Raw genomic sequence first — 14,291 nt, forward strand, 5'->3', positions numbered from 1 at the left:
ACCAATGCTCCTACGACTTTTAACCGGATGATGGATAGGATTTTTCGAGAGTACAGGCTATTTGTTGGCACTTTCTTTGACGACATCATTGTTTTCTCCAAGAATGAGGCAGAACACAGAGATCATCTGCTTCAAGTCTTTCAGGCATTACGAGATCACACGTTAGTGATTAATGCAAAGAAAAGTGAAATTTTCCTATTAGAGATACACTTTTTGGGACACATTGTGTCAGCAGCAGGAGTGCGAATGGACCCGGCCAAGATAGAGACTATCTATGATTGGCCCGATTTGAGGAATGTCCATGAAGTTAGAAGCTTCTTGGGACTGTGTTTGTACTACAGGCGGTTCGTACGAAAGTTTGCAGAGGTTGCTTCCCCTTTGCATAACTTGACACAGAAAGGAGTACCTTTTTCGTGGGGACCCACAGAGGTGACTGCCTTTCGGACATTGAAAGAGAAATTGACTACGAGACCTATTTTGACTTTGCCGGAATTGCAGAAGTCATTTGAAGTATATTTTGATGCTTGTGGTCGTAGTCTGGGTGCGGTCTTGCTGCAAGAAGGCCATGTCATAGCTTACGAGAGCCGTTTGTTCGCTAGGCCGGAGATGACAGCACAGATCTATGGGAAAGAGCTTTTGGCGGTTATCCATGCTCTTGCTCAGTGGCGGCATTACCTACTCGGAGCGGATTTTACTGTCTTTACAGACCATCAGAGTTTGCGCTACTTCTTGTCACAGAAGCAGCTTTCGGAAAAGCAGATGCGGTGGGTGAACATCTTGTCACAGTTCCACTTCCCGATTGTCCATGTGCAGGGACAGAAGAATGTGGTGGCAGATGCTTTGTCTCGAAAACCGTTGGTTATGGCTATTTCCGCGATACATCATAGAAGCTTCGAGGATATGGTCGATCAGTATGCCACAGATACAGGTTTTGCAGATATTTTCACACGGATACGGGATGGGGAGACAATAGCTGGATACTCCCTTCGGGAAGGCTACTTGATGAAAAAGACTATGTTGTGCGTTACACAGCCGTGGAGGGAAAAGGTTATGACTGATTGCCACTGTCCACCTTTTACGGGTCACCGCGGCATTGCTACCACCATGAAAGGGGTAGAGAGAGATTTCTTTTGGCGGAGACTGAAGAAGGATGTGGAAGAGTTTGTGCGCAATTGGTATGCCAGAAGGTCAAGTTTGACAGGCATAAGGCACAGGGATTGTTACAGCCTTTACCCATACCCACCCGCCCCTGGGAAAATATTGAAAGGGATTTCATTTTTTTGATCTCCCGAGAATACAGAATGATCACGATGTTTTTCCGATTACATGGCACGCCTGAGACGATTGTCTCCGACAGAGACCCCAGATTTATGAGCTTGTTTTGGAAGGCAATTTGGGAGAACATTGGCACGCGGTTGCAGTTCTCATCATCGTTCCACTTGCAGACTGACGGGCAATCTGAGATTGCCAATTCAGTGATTTTAGATTTATTGAAGTCTTGTATCTCGCATCAGAAGACTCAATGGGAAAAGAACTTACCTTTGGTGGAATTTGCCTACAATAACACGATACACTCTTCGACGGGGAAGACGCCATGAGAGATTGTTGAAACTGTTGCGAAGGTTCCATCCTTCCTGAGCACGAACGATTAGAAATTTGAAGCGGATGAATATTCGCGAGATTTGGAGACTGCTTTTGCCAAGGTTCGCGAGACTTTACAGAAGTCTCAAGAACGACAGAAAAAGGCAGCGGATCGCCATCGTCGCGACTGGAAACTGAAGGAGGATGATTGGGTGCTCTTACTTTTGAGAAGGCACGCCTAAGAAAGAAAAAGGGAAAGGAGAGGCTTTTTCCAAAGTAGTATGTGATACTACGGACCTTTCTAGATTACTGACAAGATAAATGATGTCTCCTTTCGATTGGAACTGCCAGATACTTGGAGGATTCATAATGCATTGCATGTGAGTCTCTTGAAACCTGTTAAGGGTGATGTGCCTGATGATGGGAAGCCTGATGAGCAACCCAAAGTGGAAGAAAACGAGGAGATCCTTGTTCCTGAACAGATTTTGGCACATAATGATATGAAGAAAGGTAAAGTCCGAAGGCGGTTCTTGGTTAAGTTCAAGAACTTTCCTGCATTTGATGCGAAGTGGATGGAGGAGGAGGAGGACCTAGTAGATACTCCTCGGATTGTGAAACTTTACCTTGATGTTTTGGTTTAGCATAGTCTACTCCAAACGGAACCCAGAATTCAGCTTGGCCGGAGATCTGGTGCAGTGGGATGCACAAGAGGGGAGTCACTCCACTCCTTCGTCAACAGATGCGTCGATTTTGATACTAAAGTCACTGATGTCTCTTTGAGCTTCAGGGATACTGAGAGCTGACAGTATTCTGCTGGATGACTTTATGAAATGGAATTCCTGATTATGATACTGATTTGTTCTTGACTTCTTGTGAATGCAGGAACTGATAGCCGAAATGACTGCAGCATTTTGGTCTGATTGATCTCGAATAGACATGGTTGCAATAGGTTAGTCAATCGGACATCGATGAGGTCCTGATTGGACCTAGTTGTGATTGCTAGCAACATTGCCGATAAATCATGGTCTAAGATCCGAATGAATGTTGAATGTCATGTGATGTCCTATGATGTCTGGTGATGTTCTGTGATGTCGTGTGATGTGACTGTCGATTTTGTACATGTGCTAGATGTGTGTTCCTAGTACGTAGGTACTGACAGTCGGTGTCTGCTAAGACGGTTTATGGCTTTTGTCGGTTTTGCAGGCGTAATCGCGGTCGATTACAATGCTTTCAAGAGGGGGGTATGTCACAAAGTGATGACGTGGCGGAGTACAAAAACCCTAATTTCTGCCAGAAACCCTAAAATTCCTGCAAACCCTAATTTCTGCCAAAAACCCTAATTTCCGAAAATTGCGGAGGCTGAAATTTATTATTATTTTTTTTTTTGTGGAAAATGATGAGCGACGCAAATTTCGCTTTTTCTCTACTTAAATGAGAAAGAGAGAGAGAATGCTTTTGCTTTCATGTTTTGACTCTCTGTGAGAGAGAGAGAGCAAATGCTTTTGATTTGAAGCTTTTGGGGCTCTGCTTTTGGGCATCCCTTGTAACCTTTAAATTAGTGGTGAGGGCCTCACTTCTCAGAGCATCTGGACGCAGAGTCTGAGAGTGAAACCCTAACCGCTCTCTTGTACTTTGATGATTGATTAATATAAAAAGAAATACCGAAAGGGGCGCCAGTCTTTGGGGCCAATATCTGTAGGCACGGAACTCCGCCGGGCCCGTGCAAATCTATTGTGATCTGTGACAGAGAACCACAACACCACTCCCGAAACCCGCTCTCAAGAAACCTTCTGCCTCCAAGAAATATACGGAGAAGGAACTGGAGAACGTGGTTGATGCACGGATTGCTCAGCTTTTTGACACGCAAAAGAAAGCCAAAAAGCACGGCAAAAAGCAGAAGAAAGGCACTGACTTCCCGGGATATTTGGGTCGTCGGTTGACATTTGACAAGGCAAAGAAACGGAAGAAGCGTGTTCGATTTGAAGGAGTACCCAGTTCTTCTTCTTCTTCTTCTGACAGTTCTTCTAGCTCCTCGGATTAGAGCGAAGAATACAGAAAAAAAGCAAAAAGCGAAGCAAGACACAAAGCTTCGGAATGGGCAAGGAAAAGGCAAAGAAGGCTACATCTCGCCCAAAGACTGACAGTTCTACTAAGGACTTGTCTACAGACAACTCAGATTCCGATGAAGGAAAGTTTTATGCGAACAAGAAGAATTTTTACAAAGCCAACCAGTATGACTTTCTCGAAGATAAAAGCAAGAAAGTCCGAGAGTTTAAGGAAGGTGGCCACTCGATCAAGTTTGATACTTTTCAGGATACTCAGATGCTTCGAAGGCTTTGTCTTTTATACAACAGTTTGACATCGCTTTCGCGGGAGGACGCTATTCAGAGCACTCCAAGATTCGGAGAGCTGCCTCTTACTTTAAGGGGAATGCTTGTACTTGGTGGTCCACGCTTCTATTAAGCAAGACTGTGCCAGTTCCCTGGCTGAAATTCAAGAGGCTTTTTATTTCTTCTTGGTTGACTCAAGAGTTTGAGCGAGATATACGAGCTGCTTGGAACCGTCTCCGGATGACCAAGAGCGATACAGTGAATTCTTATTGTGAAAGATTCTGGAGCTCTTTTCTACCCGCCTCTTCATTCAAGAAGATCTCGTTCAGAGAACAGATTGAGCGGTTTACCTTGGGTCTACCTACAGAGATCCGAGATCACTGCTTGGAACAGAAGTCGGCTTCTATTCAGGAGTTGATGAGTCTTGCGAAGCGGGGCTTTGCCATTCACTCTGGCAGTCTGACCTACCCCACAGATGAGGCCATGACACAACGAACCGAACAGACTTCTGGGAATGAAAGTAGAATGAAAAAGAGCAACCCAGAGAAAAAAAAAGGATGCACGACCCAAGCTTACTCCTGAGGAGAGAGCTCGCTTCATCAAAGAGGGGAAGTGCTTTGGATGCCGGGAACAGGGACATATCTCCGCGAAGCATGGGGAGTCTTTCTGCTTGGAGGGAAAACGCAACCAAGGGAGGTTCTTGTTGAGAAGTTGCTTGTTGAGCACTGGTGCTCCTGCTGCCTCTTCTGCCAATTAGTGCTAGTCTAGGTTTGCTTATATACAAACTTACTCAATTTGCCCTACCTACTTTCCAACAAAAGTCACTTTAAAATAATAAGTTAAAAAATGTCAAAAATAGGAAAAATACGTTAAATGCACTAGAAAATTCCCCTGAAGGATTCTGATGGGAATGCTTATGATCATGCTGTGTGCAACCAGAGGATATGCATCTACACTAAGTGGCTGGACATGCACAGTCTGCGAATAGGCTCACAAAAGTGCCAGAACACTTCTAAATCTAGACTGACTGGACTGAACCCTGATCATGCTGTAGCTTGTCCATGGACACATAGGGTTGGATGTGTCACGTGACACACACACACACACACACACACACACACACACACACACACACACACACACACACATAGAGAGAGAGAGAGAGAGAGAGAGAGAGAGAGAGAGAGAGAGAGAGAGAGAGAGAGAGGCTCCTGAAACAATCAACCTTGGCAATGAATAAGTGAATGTGTATTCAATGGAGGCAAGGGGTTGCTTATATAGCAGTCTGTCACGAGGACGTGGCAACTGCTAACCTTAGTTGTTGGTTTCTTTTCAATGAAATTTGTTTTATTTTTGAGACCCTCTTTTTGAAGTAGCAAACGGTCGGACATTGTATGGACAATGTGAACAGTAGTTTCACCCGCAGATGGGAAGTGGTTGGCACTAGAATTCGTATAGTAAGAGGATGTCTAGGCTCAGTGCAAGATCATGAAGGTCTCCCCGTCGCACTTCGTAAGTTGGTGGATAAATGCATAAAGTCAAGATGGGACTACTACCAGAAAGTATTTGACAGTTGGGCCACATTGCACTTTTGGATGCGGTCCCAATGAGGATAGATGGTCATATTACCACTGGGAGCCCAATTGAAGCATCTTATAAAAATTAGGAAACTGCTATTTTGGGCCGTGAAATGTGTTCGTGTCATTACCTTCGGTATGACAAGGGGAACAGTTTACAACTATGCCGTGAAGTCAACTGAGCAACGAGTCCGGAGATTTTTAGGAGGCAACCCCGAAACGGGCAAATGCTTGTAAATGCGCCAAATGGCACATTTCTGTGCACTTTCCTCCTTCATCAAGAAGTGGCGCTGAAATTTAAGCTGGGAGAGGCCTCACTTTGCATTTTGTCATAGGTTAAGAGCCATGGAGTGCTTTCTTTCCCTCTCATGTACCATGTGGTGCTAGGAGTGATGCCCTGCACGCTACACACTGCTCTCTCCCCCCTACGTGCAGTTATGTGATGCCCCACAAGAGGGCTCTTCATTTGACTGATGTACAACTGTGTGGGTTCATGCTTTGTGCCGAGGCAAGAGCCTCCTTGAGCAGGAACAGGGGTAGCTGACTGCTTCTCCAAAGCAGGCACCGGTGAGGGTCATAACCTCACCGTATAGGTGCGTTTTCAACACTGTGTATGCGCTGTAAATTGACTGTTTTTCAGCCATACGGACGCCATAACCTTTGGGAATAGTGCCCCATTGGCAAAGGACAATTAGGGGACTGTTTGGGGCTGAAAACAGGGCAAAATCCAGTAAATACAGCGTGCTGAATTTACTGTTTTTGGGCAGGAATCAAAGGGTTTATGCCAGTGGAAGAGAGTTCCAGCAAGGGAATTGGTTTTGCGCAAGTTTTTGGGTTGTTATGCTACCGAAATTTGGCCAAAACAGGTGGTATCTAGCTCCATATAGATAAAGGATTCCCATGACTCTTCTTTGTAATTTACCCTCCTAAAGAATAAAGAAATACTGAAAGGGGCGCCAATTTTGGGGCCTACAGGTTGTCGGCGTTTGCTCGGGGTATTCTAGCTTCCCAGCCGTGTGTGTACTTAAGTGTTAATTCCCGTTGCAGGTTTCCTTTGCACGTTCTGTGTGTGTGTGTCTAAAGTAAAGAATTTTGGGTGAAAGCCAAAGCCTACCGCCCCATGGGCCGGTTTCACATTCCCAGTAAATTTCTTTACCTAAGACTTCGGCAAATAAGTAAAATAAACACCTTAAAGCCAAACTAAATAATGGGATCACATTGGGCAGTTCACTTGAGATGCCTAAACTTTAACACCCTCTCTGCAGCTCATAGTGGACATCGATAGTGAGACCAAGTCGATGAAGAAGCTAGTAGTGCCTACCAACTGGATACACCTCGGTGTTGCTCTCCTCAACTTTGTACTTGAAAGTAATGCCATCTTGAGCATCTGTTGCCTTTGTAGAAACTTTGAACTGTAGACCATACTACGTCCAATAATCCCCATTCGTGAACTATGAACACATCACGTCCAAAATATAAAACTCCAAGATAATGAACTGTTGGAACACATCGTGTCCATTATCTGACCAACAACAATGAATTGGCTAACCCATCCATAGTGTTTGACGTCTGATTGATTCCTTGCTAGATGCATGTGCATTGAACTTCGACCTACGGGTCCAAACACCAAAAACTTGAACTCCAACACAAGGGTCCAAATTAATTATAGGGAGCATTGCTTGCCCCTCTCTGCCACTCACAAGCCTCTCTCGGGCTGACGCTAGTGGTGACACGTGTCATTTGACTAGAAATCTGAAGTTTAGGCCACTGTGGCCACCACCATGAGTGCCATGCCGATCTCCTCTGTCAAATCTTTATTACTGTAATCTCTGTCCAGCTTGCCTTGGACTTTGTCTTCAAGTGAATTCTTGCTTTTGCCTTTGGCTTCCAACTCCCGACCCAAATAAAGCGTCGAATCACAATCATGACTGTGGTTGTACCTCCTGGGTGCCGAGGTAGCTAACTGAGTACTGGTACTGCCATCCTTGTCCAACTAACCTTTGCCGTTGTCCACTAGCTAACTCCATTTGCTTTTGACTTCACAAACTCGAGCCAAACAATTTGTCGGGTTCCTTGAGAACTGTGCCGGTGCATAGGCCGCTAAATGGATGGTTGACGTTCCGTTATCCATAGCTTTTGGTTGTCTTTGGTCGATGTCGTTGGGCCTTGAGCAAGGTAAGGACACATTGAAGTTGCTCGATTTCGTAATCGAGTACCTTCTCGCATTCCAAATAATGGCCGTACAAACCAAGCCGAAATAGATATAAGCCGATTCAATTCTACCACAAAGGGAACTCCACAAGCAATGGGCTCCGCACAATCTTCTACTTCTCTGAAATCCGAAACTCTGTCGCCAATAGCCGCTCTGCACGTTTGTCCTACAGGTGGCCTCGAACAAATCCAAAGCTCCACAATAAACTGTGCATAGCAAGGGCTAAGAGTTCCATCTAGGCCAATGTCTATCGGCTCCACGACATTCCCAAACTGCTCCAAAGATTGGGTATAAAACCCTCTCTCTAGTTCCACTCTCAAGCCGCTTCAAAACTACTCGCAAGTCGCCTCGCTGCTTCCAAGCCAATGCCCAAAGTCAATCCGCTGCCATGGGTGAGTCGCCTCCAATACCCAAGGGTGCCAGTCTTCCCCTCCTTCGAAGATGCTCCTCAAAAACCCTCTCTTTAGGTCCACAAGCATGAAGGGTAGCAGGTCTTGCGTTTCAAACGCAAGAGAGAGGGGAAGTGGCGCTAGCAACTGGGCTATGGCAAGCGTTTCAGAACGCCCGCAGCGTCCACCACTACAAACAGCCACAATTAGGCAGCGTTTCAAAACGCAAACGGGTGGGCAACGCTGCAGGGAATGGTATTGCGTTTCAAAACGCTCATTGTAGGGGGGGTTACGGCGCTGTTGCACTGCAGTGTTCTAAAACGCAGGAGGGGAAAAGGGCCTCGTGGGTTGCAAAGGAGCACTGTCGGTAGGGAAGAATGTCACAAATTGCTGAAGTGTCAAAGCCTTGAAGAATGGAGCCAACTTGCAGATCCTGGCCGAGGGGCCTAAACCCTAAGAAGAACAAGTAACATAAGAATAAGTCCTACCAACTTATGGGGACCTTGTCCGATGGGGCCCCAATGACATAAAGTAAGTAAAATAAAGCAAGACCCACACACACACTCACGCAAAAACTGATGATGTGGCAGTTGTACGGACGCTCCGCGTTTTGCGCTGATTGTTGACGTGACAGTTGTACGGAATTCCGGAAAACGCGCTGAGAGTTTTTTGGCATTGCTTTTGGACCAGAAGCTTTTGAGTTTTGAAGGCTTTTCACTGTAACTGCTTTTTAGGCCAAGGGCCTTTAAATATTAGGTTAGGGCTCATTCTTTGGCATGCTTCTGGGAGAAGGTGCAGTCTGGAGTATCAGCTTGTAGTGTGCTGATGCAATATAAAGAAATACCGAAAGGGGCGCCAAGGTTTGGGGCCAATACTCTCTGGGGTGGAATTCCGCCACTCTGTGTCGCGTGTCGTCTCTCTCTTTCAGTTCAGTTGTTATTGAAGTGTCAAAAGTCTGTTCAGTCTGTTCTTTTCTATTGGCACGTGGTGCCCGTCTTGTGACAGTGGTATCAGAGCATTAGGCATGTGCTTTTTTGAAAGCACATCGGTCCTATAAAAGAGCAGACAGAGCTATTGGAATTTTTACTTGAAGTATCTTCGGGTTCCGACCCCGGACTTATTAGTCACTCCTACCCTTGCTTCATCGCGTATCGGGCGCGCTCCCGTCTTCATCTCTCTGTCTTACAAGGCATAAGCCATAAAGAACCCAATACATAGAATTCATGGATTCATCAGAATATTTGCAGTTTCTACTCAACGAGCTTCACGAATTTCTTTCACGGCATCCTCAGCAGAATCTTCCGATGCTGCAAACTTTTCAATAATTTTTGAACTACATGTTACCTCCTCTGATGCCCTAGGTGGTACCTTCTCCTCCGGCATCTGAAAGTACGAGACCTTCCAACCGGCATCCTTCTCAGCCGTCTGTTCCGATCGGGGGACGACAGTCAAATTTTTCACTTTTTCCGGGGTGAAAGATCGCAAGAAAGCATTGGAGTTCCTACAACAATTCGGCAACATCTATGCTTTGGGGAACTATATAGAAGAATCCAAGATTTCTCGAGCGGTGCGATTTCTTAAAGATAATGCTATGCAATGGTGGAGTTCAATCGCGACACAAACGCATGCTCCAAGGACCTGGCAAGCTTTCAAGACAAGTTTTTGCACGTAGTTACACGACTTCGATGTTTGAAGTCCGGATTTTGGCAGAGTGGGGCAACTTGAAAATGCTTGCCACCGAAACCATGGACGACTATAACCAAAGGTTTCTCGACGTGTACGTTCCAGTGTCCTTCTTTAAGTTCATTTCCTTGAAGGACAAGTGCGAGCGCTACACCATTGGACTACCATCACCATTGCAGGAATATTGTCTCTCGAAGCAAGTCTCTACCATGCAAGAGCTTATGGACCATGCCGCGGTCGGTTACAAGCTCATTAAAAGAAAGTTGGAGTTTACCACAGAAGAACCTCCGGCCACTAACCAGAACTCTCGGCAACAACGAACATATTCTCGGGAATCCCGTGAAAACCAACCTCAACGGCCTCGTTTGACACAACGTCAACGAGACGCCTTGTTACAAGAAGGCCGATGCTTCGAATGTTTGCAAACAGGGCATACGCTCAATACATGTCCTGAGCGAGCCTCGACGTCCTCAATGCAACCTTCTGCTCCCGCGTTAGACAGATCCCCGGGGCCACCTCCGGCCAAGAAGGTTAGACCTGCTATTGGACTAGTACTTGATATTTATGGTATACACCTCGAGAGTTTTAATGAATTATGCAGACCTTATGAAAAAGTCAACGGCTTGAAAGTCCTTATGGAGAACTTCATCCATCCAGAATTGTTGAAGCAGATGCACTTTGATTATGATGCAGAGGGTGGAGAAATTAAAGCTGAACTAGCCACGGGGCAAACTCAGAAAGTGGTACCGCTCATTGGTGCACTTCCAGTGACTATACAAGATTATCATTGAAAAGCCGATTTCCACATTATGAAGTTGGGCAATTGCGACGTTCTCTTGGGCATGCCCTGGCACGACAAGAATGATGCAACTCTCCAGGTCCGGAACGTGCTTCGCTCTTGGGAGCAACTACGGAGAGGCCTGGAGCAACACTAGCCCACCTGCAGGGAGGAGCGCTTGAGACATCCCCTTGTTTGGAACCCCATGGTCAGCACTCAGAGAGGCCTCTTGGTTGGTAGTAGGCCTCATGTTTCTTGGGGTCCTAAGGGAGAGGGTCCAGCCCACCTGCAGGGAGGAGCACTTGAGACAGCCCCTTGTTTGGAACCCCATGGTCAGCACTCAGAGAGGCCTCTTGGTTGGTAATAGGCCTCATGTTTCTTGGGGTCCCAAGGGAGAGGGTCAAGCTCACACTCTAGGTGATTGGCTTCGGTTCTCAGGTTTGCCAGAGGAGTGACAGAGCATCCAGCTGCTGTAGGGCATGAGAGGGGTGCACGGTGTAGAGTATGTGTTAGGACATCACTGAGGCAGTACCATCTGAGTGGCTCACACCTCTAGAGACAACATTACCTAGATGGATGGGGGCCTTCACGCGACTGGAAGTATTCATCACAGTTCAGAGACTGTACTCTCCATGTTCTTCGAGATACAGGGCGAGGGTCGACTTCACAGCACGTGTCAGGACATCACAGAGGCAATACCATTTGAGTGGCTCACACCTCTAGAGACAACATCTCCCAGATGGATGGGGGCCTTCGCGCGACTGGAGTTGCTCATCACAGTTCGAGCCTTCTCAAAGACTGTGTACCCTCCATGTTCTTCGAGATACAGGGTGAGGGTCGACTACACAGAGTCTTAGTAGAGGCTCGTCAAGTTGCAGAGTGTTGTTTTCAGAGGATCCGAGTAGTGGGGATCTGCCGGAGGACTTGTGTCATCGATCCTGACCCAGCAGCTCTTGAGACAGGCCATTGGAGGCTTTGGGCTTTGGAATGCTGTCCACTGGCACGAGTGCAGTGGGATCCTGGATAGTGGTTTTGGAGGGACCCTTTCTCCTCATCCGACCATCCAGGGGTCCCTTTCTTTTAGTACACTGTTCGATTGGGACGTCACATACTTGATGCACGGAGAGAGGCTCGTTCTGTTGCAACACCTCATTGGCAGGAGGAGGTTCTCACAGCTGAGTTCTTGTCAACCTTTTGGGCGAGGTTGTGGGACGCCAAATAGTCACGGCGAGTCACTTTGTTCCAGTGGCTAGTTGCACATAGAGCTGTAGTAGTGGGGAGCTGGCTAGTACATAGTGGCCTTGCGGCAAGCTTGTGACCATCGTTGGAAAGTCAACGTCATTGTCTATGGGACTGCCCTGTGGTACAATAGGTTTGGCTTCGGGTCCTTCGGCTGATGCCAGCTCTTTCCACAGCACGACAGGACACTTAAGGGGCAGCTGCTTGGTCCACTGTCACGGGCCCTGCACTACAGTTTGACCTATCCTCCACCAACAGGATGATAGTGATACAGGGGGGTCAACCTACACTCCAGCCTGCTACAGAGCTTACCCCACAGGAGTGGTGCAGTGAGAGAGAGGGGTGTTGGGAGCTCGTCTTTGGCTTGACACTCTGGTTCATTTGGCGGGCCCGCTGCTTCCGCATCTTCGAGGCTCGCCTTGTGCCACCAGTGTTCGAGATTTTTGGCTGTGATTGATCCATACTCTCCTTCGACTCTGGCCCTATCTCTTGATTTAGCCCTCATTGTACATATGCTGTTTTTTCATTGGGAGAGTCTCCCCTTATGGTTGATGTAGCCCTCTCTAGTAGAGGTGGTCGTAGCCCTATAGGCAGTTTTATTAACCAATAGAAGGATCTTTTTCTCGGGAAAAAAAATAACTTGGTTTACTCACATGATACTAGTTAGTTCATCATGGGAGTTTGTGTCGGCTGCGTGGGTGCATCAGGAATATCCTTATTGACGGTTTGGATGGGACTGTAGATACCATGGTCCGGCATACATGCATTAGTATACCTCAAACAAAGGAAGGTTTGGAGATTATTGATTCAAAGATCCTAAGTTATCCTTTTTCTTCCAAGCTTATTGTTCGTGGTGTGTCCCCGGGCAGCGAGCCTTGGAAATCTTCTTATATCATGCTGTGGAGAGCATTCTAGATATGGTGCATTAGGTCGAAGCAACTGGCACCGTTGTCTACAGTTTATCTTTGCAGATGCTCATGTATCTTTTTCCTAGTTACTCTCAGACTGGAGCCAAGGAGTGTAGAGAGTTTGAGTTAGCCACTGATTTGGAACTCGTATGTTCGTGACAGAGTGGCCACAGCTGATTGAGCACACCCATATTGACTGGGGGTACTGCACATGAGGCTTAAAACAAAGAATGCACAAGTAAAAGTATCAAAGCACATAAAGTAAATACAGGAGATATTAGAAGCAGGCAACCCAAAGGAAATCTTATGCAAATAAGAACATTGACCAACAAAAGACGCAGCAGAAGTGGTACAGCTGAAAACATTTAAGGCAGGTGGGATAGGGGGTGGGACAGCACTCATTGCAGAGAGAACATTGGCATGGAGTTTGAACAGCGTGAACTGGAGGGAGAGGGCGTGCTGATGTGGCTAGAGATGGGCATCGGTAATGGTAAGAGAAGTGTTCTCTAAGGGAGGCAATCATGCCAACTTGTCGTCATCCCCGATGGGTCTGCACGGATCCCAACATGACGAGGACCTCCCCCCAATCCCCCTCCCTCTTTCCAGTTTTCCATGTACTCTTTAACCAGGTTTTTCTGGGTGCTGGTTTCAGGTAGATATGTCATCGTGGAACATCCCATCTCAAATGACGCCAGCTCGCAGTGTTCATCAGAGACAAAGCTTTGAAAGTCCATCCATGTATTTGCTACGGGAGTATCGTTGATAGCATTGTCAAAAAATTTCTTGGTTTTACCCTCAACTACAAAGACCTTGTTGTCAGTGAACTTCTCTTTCACTCTCCCCAAGGTGATTACTATCTGTGGTTTGCAGGGCCGGAAAGAGGCTAAAATGTTGGCCTTCCATTTTATTTGTAAACTAAGTTTTTGTTACCAATCAAATGTACATTATATATGGTTAGCATGATTACAGATCTTTCTTTTTTACTCTCTCTCTCTCTCTCTCTCTCTCTCTCTCTCTCTCTCTCTCTGCTTGACCATCTGTGGCACAAGACGGTGAAATTATGATCGAAAAATGTCCTACGTTGGTATTGAGAATACTAATGTTTGTCATGGTCTGTTCAAATTCCACCGGATTTGTTAATAGCGCACTTGATTTCCATTGTTGTATGAGAACGCTGACGCTTTTATGTCCAAAACTACGAATGGGTTTTTGGGAGGTGATAAAATTTTTAATGAAGTTTTTGTTCAGAAAGGTTTCATGAGAGAAAAAAAAAAACTGTGTATCTCTTTAGCCTTCCTAAAAATTTATGAAACTCTGGAAACATGCTTCGCTTTGTAGCATAATAACACAGTGGATGTCAAGAATGTTGCTCAATGAGCGAAGAGTCATTTTTGTTTTTGGGTTGACAGTGTTCTTGTCAAACTGATAATGAACTCATTGTCTTAGTACCACCCGGGCTCTTGTTGAAGACGAGTGGCTGTCAATTGTGTGCTTGATTGTTGTGGCAAGAAGCTGGACGGGTGATGTAAACTAGTCGGGTGCACGTTGGCCAAGGATCAAATCCTAAATTATGACCAAAGTATAAAGGCCACTT

At 46.2% G+C, this 14,291-nt stretch overlaps 1 protein-coding gene across 1 annotated transcript in view; it reads left to right on the forward strand.

Moving 5' to 3' along the window:
- Positions 1–13,677, forward strand: part of LOC147425899 (transcription factor MYB3R-1-like) — a 31,915-nt gene extending 18,238 nt beyond the window's left edge. The window contains exon 9 of the mRNA XM_086499163.1: positions 13,350–13,677. Within this exon, the coding sequence (XP_086355289.1) occupies positions 13,350–13,460 (111 nt within the window). The 3' untranslated portion in view covers positions 13,461–13,677. The remainder of the gene's footprint in view (positions 1–13,349) is intronic.
- Positions 13,678–14,291: the final 614 nt, after the last annotated feature.

The sequence above is a fragment of the Adiantum capillus-veneris genome, chromosome 24 (assembly GCF_014529385.1).
Source record: "Adiantum capillus-veneris isolate H3 chromosome 24, ASM1452938v2, whole genome shotgun sequence".
Classification (NCBI taxonomy): domain Eukaryota; kingdom Viridiplantae; phylum Streptophyta; class Polypodiopsida; order Polypodiales; family Pteridaceae; genus Adiantum; species Adiantum capillus-veneris.